General features: G+C 49.9%; 1 protein-coding gene across 5 annotated transcripts in view; it reads left to right on the top strand.

The window, feature by feature from the left end:
* Positions 1-12,361, top strand: part of OCA2 (OCA2 melanosomal transmembrane protein) — a 155,962-nt gene that overhangs the window by 122,807 nt on the left and 20,794 nt on the right. For all 5 annotated transcript variants that reach the window (XM_068135579.2, XM_068135574.2, XM_078768348.1 and 2 more), the window contains one exon: positions 1,065-1,192. In XM_068135579.2, the coding sequence (XP_067991680.2) occupies positions 1,065-1,192 (128 nt within the window). The remainder of the gene's footprint in view (positions 1-1,064; positions 1,193-12,361) is intronic.

Here is a 12,361-nt window from a genome sequence, read left to right on the forward strand (position 1 = left end):
CCTCCTTTCTTGTGGACAAATTCTGATTCTCCCGTTGTTTGCCGGTCCCTTTTCTTCTTTTCTTTTGCCCCCTCTTTCTTGTTTGGTTTTCAGTTGCTTTTTTAACTCTTTATTTTTGTTTCGAGTTTTAGTTCTGTCTTTTCTTTTTCTATCTTTGCCACAAGAGCTTTTTGTGGTTTGGGTGCACAATCATTTAAAGTTTCACTTTTAACCCTCTCTTGGTTAAATTTCCAAAATCCAGTCTGACTGCACACCTCGACTCCTTTGTTCCTCGCTTCTCCTGTCTTTCGAATCAACTTCTGGAGGCCGTTCTTTCCCACTCCTCTTGGGCTTCAAGCAGGAAGTGCACTGCCACCTCATGTCATCCCCTATCCTACTCGTGATCTTTACTACCTCTGTTATACCCTTACTACATCCTCCATTCTCCCCATGATCTTCACTACCCCAATTAACCCTCTCTTCACTCATATATGTAGTACGTGGTTGCGAGGACCATTATTGCTCGGGAGCGCGACTGCTCCTTGTAGGTTATGGCAGTAATTTGGAATTTGGCTATGATACCGGCTAAAACTTACCTACTCTTCATTGAAAGACAAAGTGCGATTGTCCACATCCACCAACTAATGCCAGCAAATGGGATACAAAGCTTAACGTCCATCCGACAGATGGTGCACTTTGTGATACAAGACCATACATATGAAGCACCAATTTCAGAGTTTATAGTCGAGGTATGAATCAAATCCAGAGTAGATAGCGAAAAGGTAAGTATACCATGTATTGCTTTGCCAATGAAGCTTTAAGTCAGGAACATCACAGCTTTACCTAGAATGACCAGGTGCTTTGGTCTTTGGGCTGCAGTGCATGTTCGGCTTTGTCAACATTTTGACATATTTCTTTATTTTACCCTGATTTTTATTTATTTTTAAAGACCCTTACGTAAAGAAGAAACAGTGCTGTCCAAGATCAGTGTCAGTAAATACTTTTGCAAACCTGTTATGTTTCCTTTGGATAGTGCCCAGACGAGATCTCTCAAACCATGGCCGACTGGTTCTGCTATTATCCAGGTTGGACCGCCATCATTGGAGCCATTTGGTTGCTCGTTCTTGCCGATGTACAAGATTTTGAAGTTATTCTTCACCGCATCGAGTGGTCAACCTTGCTCTTCTTTGCTTCGCTATTCGTTCTTATGGAGGTATTTGCTGGATATTAGCAGCTTGGCTTAAAAATGACCTAAAATGATTGATATTATGTTATTTGTTACTTATTGATTATTTTCATGACTGGCTAAAGAAACAAACTATAGGGATGCCACCAGAGATCGCTGGTGGTTCTCGGTATAGCCATCTCCTTATATAAGCCAAATGATAGCACTTGAAATTCTGCCTCATAATGAAAACAAATGTTTTGTTTTTTCCCAAAAAGGAGGACACCGTAAACACCAAGACTAAAAACACATAATGCCTCCCTCTGGAAACCATAATAATAAATAAAGGAAAAATTAGATCATTATATAATGGAAAATTAAATAATTGAAATACAGTATATATTCAAATATATTGTTACAGACACGACTTTGATGTTAAGGTGGGCCGAGCGGAATGGCCGTCGTGTCCGCACAAATTACCCGATTGTACTCGAACGTTGACGAAGCCGCGCCACGCTGGCTCAATAAGGAAAAAGAAGACACACGGCTGAATTATAATGACAGACACCAGGGATACGGTTCTCAAGACCTCCGGAGGAGATTATATTCGTGCGGAAGGTCCAGAGATGCGGAAGGTTGCACAGCGCTCGAAGTGGCGTCTTTTCGTCTCAAGCTGGGGGCGCATCTGACGTCACATCCGGCGCGTGGCCGCGTATATCCGGCGGGGAGTGACACGCCCTCGGCTCGTTAGCTCCGCCTCGTGGAATCGGCACGTTGCTTCTCATTGGGTGCGTGCGGGGGGTTTACCAGGCTCTGCCCTTGACGAGGAGCTGACAAGGAGCCCCTTCGTGGTAACCCCGTGGAGCGCATGGTCCGGAGCGCATCGTCTGGAGCGCATTGTCGATGGCGGCGAACCGAGCCGGTGGGAGGACGCACACTCCCCCCCGCGCAGCGCCGTGCCCCTCTGTTGTTGTAGACGGGGAAGAAGATGGGAGGAGGTATGGGAAAGGTCCTAAACTCACTACTGGTGCCATATAATCACATTCTGGTGCAACGAAGAGTCATAATTAATGGAAACGAGGCCTTAACTGACATAGACTAAGAATAACTAGCAAGATGTCCGAAAGTTGTCTACGTGTGGTGCGGTGGACCTGGGCACGACATTTAATGGGGGAATAAGGGGAAGGTCGGCTCTACTGATTGTTGTTTACAGACAATGGGACTAGGGAATGGGGGATTGGGGATAGTTGGGGAGTATTGGGGAAAATAGGGGAATATTTACAAGCGGATATGGAGGCCAAATTCCATATTCGCAACATTGCACCCTTCTCTACCCTCGGGGCGTCCCGACCCGATAAATTTTTACCTACTTTAGTGTGGCACGCAATGTAGTTCCCTCTACTATTAACTCTACCCTGAGTGCGACAGTTTTACAGATATTCACAAATGAGTAAATATGTCCCCCTGCGACGTTGCACCCTTCTCCTCTCAGAAACACACCCACAGGATAACCGAATCCGGAAAGAATTCTCAAACTAAACATACAGCCGGTAGGGAGCATTATTTACACAAGACTACGCTGATATTTACACTACGATCCAGGACCTGTTTTTGGAGGAACACATGCAGATGTTATGCATAGAGAGAGCGCGCTTGCCAGCATCGATACACCAACCCACGAGTGCTCTGTGGCCGACGGCCTTTAATAACGTGCAGAGCACCCTTTCCCAGCATCAAAAGCACCACCCCACCACCAATCGGTGCAGTCACCATTGTTCATTGGAATAAAAATAAATTCGACAACCCCTAACCCTGCAGGTGTCTCTTGCTCTTCTTGTGGTGCACTTGGTGTTAACTAAAAGTGGTTCACCTGTATGGCATAGGTGCCACGTTGACCCATAGGTCCATCCCCGGGTGGTGCTTGGCCGCAAACGAACTGCGGTCCATTGTGGGTGGCCACAAACATTGCGGTCCATATGGTGTATCGATCCCGGCAGCAAACAGCGAAAGTGCAGGCCCACAACTGCGCAGCCAGCACCTCTCTCTCCTCTCTCTCTACCCCAAAGCCAGATCCTCGGAGGTGGGAGACAAAAGAAGCAGACAAGTGAGTAAGGTGGTAAGGGCGCAAAAGTGCACGCAATGTAAGGTGATGCACACTGGGGGCACATGGGAACCAGGTGAGACAGGTACGTTCCTATCGTACGCCCCCCCCCCCCCACCAGGTAACCTACATGGCCCCTCCCTTACCCCTTACTGTATCCACAAAACACAACACTACCCATAAACATCTACTTTACAAATCAACAAACATCCCTACTGTCTTCCCCGTTCCTCCCATATACCAAATTCGTCTTCTCTCCCTCCTAACCAATCAAATTTGCCATTTTCAACTCTCATCAAAATTTGCCATCTCCAACTCAACATCATAATTTGCCATTACCAATTCATCATCAGTCCCTCCTAGGGAGGGAGAGATGGAATCACCCCAATGTCTCATCCACGTCGTGATGCGTCTCACAAATCCACACAGCGATTCATCTCCTGCAACAAAACAAAGAAAACACAGGTGTGGAGTCATCATCATCACCACAGGTAAGTGGCTGCGTATGGTGCGACAGGTTCTTCAATCCTAACTATTTCCTAAATGACTTTAACAACTTTACACTACCCGGGGTCTTTCTCCGGCCAAACCATTGGCCCTCTTACAATATGGGTTCTAAAAACCAATTCCCATTGGCCAAACTGTGGTGCTTTTCAATTTGGGGTCTCACTCCCCCGATTCATCTCCCGGTGCCCTCGCACAATTTCTGGGCTGTGGCGTGTACCTCTCCCAGTGGGTCTACCCACCTGCACACCTCCACCACTGCGGTTGCCTCCGAGCTTACCTGCTCCTTACCCTAACCTAACTACCTGGGGAAGGCCCTCTGGCACTCTCCCCACTCGGTGCCCTCTCTGGCACTGGGCTGCCCGATCCACACCCGGGATCCTCAGGCACCCACTCACAACTACCGGCTCCCAGAGCCCACCTGCGGCCTCACCTGGCCGACATCCTCACAGTGGTGGAGTGCCCAACCAACTACACACACTAACAGGCTACACGCCCAGCCATTTCCACAACACTAATGCACCCATTCACAACACCATTCTGCAACCGCACCACAAGTGCCAATATCCAACCACAATTTACCTGTACCCTCTACCTAGCACTTACACTACCCGCCCCGGGTACTCGTGAAAGGGGTCCACTCTTCCCCCATCCACACCTTCGCACCATGCACACCACTCCGTACCACTTACTCCAACTCTCTCCACACACCTGTACTTGCACACCTGTGCTCTCACACCTGGTGCCACCTGCACCCTTCTCTCCCCAAGCGCATTCGCGCTGATCCACACACTCACTACTCACACACTGCTCCACACACCTGTCCAGTTGCACACCTGTGCAATCACACCTGTTCCATCCTCACACACACACGGCATCATCTCAGCTAACTACTCCCTTCTGAAACTTGCGCTTCCCAGTCGTCCCTTTAAACTATTGCGCTCCCACGTCATTATCATCCACACTAATCTACCTGCGTCCCCACTACAGGTATCAGTCACTAACTAAACTTAACGTTACCTAAGGTCATCTTCTCTAGATCCCTACACACAATATCCTAACCCACCCGGGCTAGTTTTCACTGCCATACACCCCATAAGCTATTGCTCCTTTGCCCCCACATGGGAAGGATGGTGGATTTGCCATCCCACCACATCGGGGGTCTCTCACTACCAATTTTGCACATCAAATTTCAACAAATTAAAAATTTGCCAATCACTGCCCATCATCTGCCAATCACTACTGCCAATCCCTTGCCAATCATCAAATTTTGTTTTTCTCTAATTTTGGGTCCAAAACACTAACCTCATCACCCAGTCGACTCACTAATACCTCTCGGTGCGCCAATCCCTGTCCAAAGCCCGGCTTCGTAAAGCCAAGCAATGGATGCTGGTTGTTTTGTGCCAGCGGCTGGATGCGTCCGGCACTTGGTGAAGGGACGGGGGCTTACCCGGGCCGAGATCCCACGCATCACCTCGGCGTGGAGCCATCCAATGTCCCGATCTCGACCTGCCGGAATGCCTCAACAAAAAGTGGTCGCCATGACGACCCTTTCTATCGGGCCGCCCGCTCCGCCTAGTGGAGCACGGACGCGGCCGTTCAAAGCGAGGCCCAGCACGCACCGAGGGCCCGATTCGGCTAAAAGTCGACCTAACCTCTAACCCGTTTAATGTCGATGCTTCACCTGCATGCTTTCACCCCGCAGCCCGTTCCTTGCTCACACATCCAGCTGTGCCCATGCTCCTCGTACCTTTCCTTACACACCCAGGTACACTCATTCCACTCACAGCCTTGGTCACACACCTGACCACCGAACACTTTGGCACACATTCGTCGCTCGCACACCTCACCAATACACCTCTTCGCGCCCCCTCCTCGGTCACCTCCTCTGTGACAATCACAGGTGTGCTCTCATTCGCACACCCAACCACGTGCCTCACCACCAACTCCAGCGTGCATTCCCACTCACGCTCTACCATTCCAGGTGTGCATCCTTCCATCCCAGGTGTACATCCTCGCTCACCTGTCACAACTAACTCACGCTCCATGTCACTCTCACTACTTTCACCTCCACTCGTGACAACGCACTCACCCTTACTCTTGACAGCACACTCTTTCCCCATGCACCTGTCCGTCACACACCTTTCTCGCGCACACTCTCCCGTTACACCCTCTGTAACACTCACCACAGGTGGACACTCTTCCTTACTTCTGACAGCGCACTCTTTCCTCATGCACCTGTCCGTCACACACCTTTCTCGCGCACACTCTTGCGCACACTCTCCCGTCACACCCTCTGTAACACTCACCACCCCGCGCTTCCACGTGCTCCCTCGCACACGCGCTACGACCGACTCACTCTCGCCAGCACACTCACTCCTTGGCACGCACTTTTTCCTCACACACCCCAGAGTCGGACTTTCTTGCACACCTCCATTTTCGCACACCAGACCTGTCGCACACTTCACCAACGGCCTCTCACGAACACCCGGGTCTATCTCGACCCCCAAGCCTCTTAAATCACCTGGCGCATCATACGCACGACCATATTGGTCACCACTTACACCGGGTCCTCTTCCTCTTCGCTTCTCCTCCATCACCTGCGAATCCCTCATCCGGTTAACGAGCACATCACGATCCAAACACAGACTTTGGACCAATTCTTTTATCTCCTCTTTTATCTCTTTGTTATCCCCTCTCCGTCGCTTCTTAATTTCGCTCACCCCTTCTTCCACTTCTTCTAATTTGTGCCTCACCTCTTTTATTCCCCGGTACGTCTCCTCAAGCTCGTCCTCCAAGGCTACCTTGACCGTTTCCATGTGCGTCCTCACCTGCCGGTCCTTCGTCTCCATTACCTCTATCACCTCGTCCAACCTCGTTGTCAGTCCCTCACGTACTATCTGACATTCCCTCTTTGTCGCTATTAAGTCGTTTTTTATGTCGTTTTGTGTCGCTTTTAAACCTCCTAATACTGCAGTGTTCCTTTGAACCTGCTCCGTTAGTCCTTTTTGTCCCTCCGTCAGCTGTTCCACCTCCTGCGTCAGGTCCTCTATGCCCCCTTGTAACTTTACAGTCCCCTTTCTCACCTCCTTTTCCATGTGCTCCTCACAGTGCCTCACCTCCTCGCGCACTCCTCCGACCTCCTCACTCACTCCTCTTCTGATCTCCTCTCCCATCACTTGCATCTCCTGCCCAGATGCCACCCTCATCTGCTCCATTTCCTCCCTGTGAGCATCCAGTTTGGTTTCTACCCCCATTCTGACCCCCTCTATCTGCTGCTCCATTTGTTTAACTTCCCTTTCCGCTTGGTCCCTCATGTCCCTCAATTTGCCTTCCATACTGTTTTCTAACCCCTCTAACCCATTTTTCACTCCCTCTATCTGATTCTCCTGGGCAGCCATTCTATTTTCTACCCCCGTTAACCCATGTTTCACCTCTTTTATCCCGTTGTCTAACCCCTCAAAATTATTGTCTAACTTCCCAAATTTCTTGTCTAACTCCTTAAAATTATTGTCTAACCCCTCACCGGTACCCCTCGCTTCGTCCCTCATTACCCCCATTTGGTTTCCCATTACCCCCAATTGCTCACTCTGAGCATCCATCCGGTTCCCCATTACCCCCATTTGGCCCTCCAATCGCTCACCCAATCGCTCAATTTGGCTCCCCATACTCATCTGTACAGCTGCCTGTAGCTGCGCAATGAGGGCCTGTATGTCAATCGGCTGCATGTTAAAGCCCGTTGATACAGCGGGCTCGGCTACCGCGCGCTCTTGCGAGGCGCCATTTTGCGTGCCTGCTACCCTCGCTGTTTCGCTCTCCTCATGTCCCTCATGTCCCTCAATTTGGTCCTGGACCGACCCTGCTTCACTCTCCGCTACCGGACCCCAGCCGTCTTGATCCGCCATAGCGCGACTTGCAAAATTCGAGTTTCGTAAAACAAATCCAAATTTTTTTTTTTTTCGTTATAATTTCGGCGAGCGCAGTAACCGCGGGACCGCGCTCCGGCTCGATTTTGTCGAGCGCAGTACGCGCTCCGAACCGATTTTCCCTCCCAAAATTTGGGCCTAACTAATTTAGTCCCGGGTCCGAATCTCACTCCTCGACACCAATTGTTACTCTAATAGTACAATTGGTGTTCCAAAATTTGGGCTAAATAAATTTAGTCCCAGGTTCGAATCCAACTCCTGACAACCAATTGTTACAGACACGACTTTGATGTTAAGGTGGGCCGAGCGGAATGGCCGTCGTGTCCGCACAAATTACCCGATTGTACTCGAACGTTGACGAAGCCGCGCCACGCTGGCTCAATAAGGAAAAAGAAGACACACGGCTGAATTATAATGACAGACACCAGGGATACGGTTCTCAAGACCTCCGGAGGAGATTATATTCGTGCGGAAGGTCAGATTACAGGGACGAGAGGTACAACATAGAAAGACAAGCACTTAGACACAATCTTATATTATTCCCCAACAGACGACAGGCAAACGGGACAAGGCTGACTCACACGGGGGTTGATGGCAGGAAAGCGGTTGTCGATGGCTCCAGGTCCTCCTGGGCTCAGGGCAGGATCGACCCGGTCCGGTCCAGAGATGCGGAAGGTTGCACAGCGCTCGAAGTGGCGTCTTTTCGTCTCAAGCTGGGGGCGCATCTGACGTCACATCCGGCGCGTGGCCGCGTATATCCGGCGGGGAGTGACACGCCCTCGGCTCGTTAGCTCCGCCTCGTGGAATCGGCACGTTGCTTCTCATTGGGTGCGTGCGGGGGGTTTACCAGGCTCCGCCCTTGACGAGGAGCTGACAAGGAGCCCCTTCGTGGTAACCCCATGGAGCGCATGGTCCGGAGCGCATCGTCTGGAGCGCATTGTCGATGGCGGCGAACCGAGCCGGTGGGAGGACGCACACTCCCCCCCGCGCAGCGCCGTGCCCCTCTGTTGTTGTAGACGGGGAAGAAGATGGGAGGAGGTATGGGAAAGGTCCTAAACTCACTACTGGTGCCATATAATCACATTCTGGTGCAACGAAGAGTCATAATTAATGGAAACGAGGCCTTAACTGACATAGACTAAGAATAACTAGCAAGATGTCCGAAAGTTGTCTACGTGTGGTGCGGTGGACCTGGGCACGACATTTAATGGGGGAATAAGGGGAAGGTCGGCTCTACTGATTGTTGTTTACAGACAATGGGACTAGGGAATGGGGGATTGGGGATAGTTGGGGAGTATTGGGGAAAATAGGGGAATATTTACAAGCGGATATGGAGGCCAAATTCCATATTCGCAACAATATATATATATTTTTGTATACAAGATCGAGGCTCGTGAAAGAGCGAACATTAATCACACAGAAAGACAAACCGACACATAAAACATATAACATCGGGAGCGGTAGACAAGATGGGGGGAGAGGGGGAAGGACACAAACACAACATTTGAGAGCAGGGACCGAGAGACATGGAGACATCGAGAGATCTGTGGGAGGGAGAGGGCTTTGGGGTGGGCATGGGAAGGGGGGGGGGGGTGGGAGAGGTATAAAACATATGGACACTGCCAGGACTTCCAGGAAAGAAGTTGGAATTTCAAACAAGGTGGATCTGGGGTGAATTAGCGGGGGTAGAAAAGATCAAGGTTTTGGATGGGGGAAGATAAGAGATGGTGGTGAACAGCTGTTTTAAAGACCTGGAGGGAGGAGTGGGATTGAAGGGAGTGTGGGAGTTTGTTCCAGAGGCGGGAGAAAAGAGGGATGAAAGAGTGAAGGTGAGCAGAGAGCCGAGATTTCGGCAGTTTAACCATCAGAGGGTTGCTGGCAGATCTTGTGCGATCTGTCGGAATATTTGGGGGACAGAGCACAGAGAGAGCTGGGGGAGCAAGGCCGGAGAGGAGTCGGTAGAAGACAGAAAGACCACCTACCTGCCTGCGGTGAGTGAGTGAAAGGCCCTCGGAGATAGCTTCATCGCGGGAGATTCCAATAATTCTGAAAGCTTTGGTTTCAACAGCGTGAAGCCGAGCTAGGTGTGAGGCAGGAGCACCGGCCCATAGGGGAGAACAGTATTCCATTGAGCTGCGGATGAAAGCCTTGTATGTGGTGAGGAGCTCAGGTGTGCCGAGGAAGGACTTCGCACGACGGAGGATGCCCAGTCGGCGACTGGCTTTGGAGGCCAGCTTGGAAATGTGGTTTTCCCAAGAAAGATCATGGCAGATAGTGAGACCCAAAAGCTTGAGCGACAGAACTTCTTGGAGAGGATTGTTGAGAAAGTAGATGGGAGGGTTGTCCAGTCGATCTTTTCGGAGAGACATAATAAGAGTGTGAGATTTGTCAGGATTGAAAGACATGTTCCACTTGTTTGACCAGTCTGTGATTTTGTCCAAGTCTTCAGAGAGTGAGGAGGCTGCAGACTGCCGATCTGAGGGAAGAGGAATGGAGCGGCAGAGAGGGGAGTCATCAGCAAAGAGATAGAGAGGATTTTCCAGAGAGTCGGAGAGATCATTGATAAAGACCAGAAAAAGCACAGGGCCCAGAACACTGCCTTGGGGAACTCCAGCCTGAACAGGAAGGTGAGATGAGAGAAATCCATTCAGGGCCACACGTTGACTACGACCAGAGAGGAAGTCCGCAAGCCATGCATGGAGATTTCCATGGATACCATAGGAGGAGAGTTTGGTGAGCAGAGCTGGGTGCCAGACCGTATCGAAGGCATGTGATATGTCAAGGGAGACAGCTCTGATTTCCTGTTTGGCATTGAGGACCTCCATCCATTGTTGAGAAAGCAGAAGCAGCATGTCCAGAGTAGAGTGACCTGGTCTGAAACCAAATTGATGATCGGAGATCAAGCCATTGGAGAAGAGGAAAGATTTCATATCTGAAGCAATGATGGATTCCATGACTTTGCTGATAATTGGGAGCAGACTGATTGGTCTGTAGTTGCAAGGATCTGTTTTTGCACCTTTTTTGTGTAAAGCGGTAATGTTTGCTGATTTCCAGGATGCTGGCAGATGACCTTGAGCAAAAGAGAGGGTGAAAATAACAGAGAGAGGGTGAGATAGAGCGGCAGAGCAGGATTTTAGGACCCGTGGGCTGATGCCGTCTGGTCCAGTTGCAGAATCAGAGTCGAGGTTAGACAAAAACTCCTCCACCTTGTCAGGAGAGAAGGACACAGAGTCCAGGAGCAGTTGGGTTCGACTGGGAAAGGTGGGAACAGAGAGAGATGGGTTTGGGACTAAAGATTTTGAGGCAAACACAGAGTTGAGGCATTCGGCTTTGTCACGTGCGATGTCAACTGTGTGGCCATTTGAGGTAAGGGAGGGGATGGAGGGGGAACAAACACCAGAAACAGATTTGACCAGACGCCACCAGGATTTGGAGGAAGGAGACAGGTTTGAGAGTTCATTCTTGAGTGTGGAGAGATAGTGCTTCCTGGCACTCCTGAGGGTAGACACACACTTGTTCCGAGCTTGGTGGAAGGAACTGAGATTGCGTTCAGTTGGATTTGCCTTCCAAGAGGCAAAGGCAAGTTGTTTCAGGGCAACTGCCTCACCACAAGATTCAGTGTACCATGGACGGGAGGAAGGGTAAGACAACTGAAGACGAGATGCGATAAATCTGTGCATGAGAGAGAGCAGTTTGCTTTGGAAGAATTCCCAGGAAGAATTAATGTCACAGGCATTAGAGATGGGAGACCAGTCCAGACGAATGATGGCTGCTTGAAGACCGTCCCAGTCAGCCTGAGTGAAATGCCAGACTCGTCGACGCTGAGGAGGCTCTCTGAGAATGGCCAGAGAGATGTCCACTTTGACAAGCACATGATCAGAAGAACCGATTGGAGCAGAAGAAGAGCAGCAGACATTAGCAGGGAAGTTTGTCATAACCAAGTCGAGAAGAGAAGATACTCCATTGGCTGAGATCCGGGTCGGGAAATTGACAGATTGTGTCACTCCCAGTGAGTCACAGAAGTCCTTTGCTGAGGTGCCATGACTGGTGAGAGAGGAACCCACACCCAACCAGCTGGCATGATGACAGTTGAAGTCACCACATATGAGGAAGAGAGAGTTGGGATGAGTGGATAGAAGTTGGTCCATGTTGTCAGACAGTGAAATGTAAATGGAGTCATCACTAATTGAAAGTTGAAATACTTGAAAGTTGAAATACAAATAATTGAAAGTTGAAAAAAAAACAATTGAAAATTAGATCCCTCTGAGATCACTTTGCCCCCCACCCCCTTCTGAGATCAAACCCTGTGGGGTCAAACCCAGCTAAACCTGTCATTACAAATGTGGGCATGAAGCTGCTTGTCCATTCTACATTTAGGTTGTGCACATTCTAGATGCCATGATTCTTTAAAAGTGTAGGCCATGGTGTGCTGGTCTCGTAGCTATATTTTCCCCATCTATATAGTGTCGTGGGTCTAACCTGTAGTGAACACCGCGGGGTGACGGATGGCCGACCAATGTTTACCTCCGAGGCGTATACCCAACTATGGCAGTGGTGACACGCGCGGGGGTAGTGGAGGGCAGCAAGGTCCTTACATTTCACTTGGGCGTCCTCGAACCCACGACAGATAAACAAGACAGATAACGAAATTGAAAATGTAACAAATAAAGGTTTAATGAAAATAAA

This window comes from Myxine glutinosa, chromosome 14, assembly GCF_964187855.1.
Source record: "Myxine glutinosa chromosome 14, kmMyxGlut1.1, whole genome shotgun sequence".
NCBI lineage: Eukaryota > Metazoa > Chordata > Myxini > Myxiniformes > Myxinidae > Myxine > Myxine glutinosa.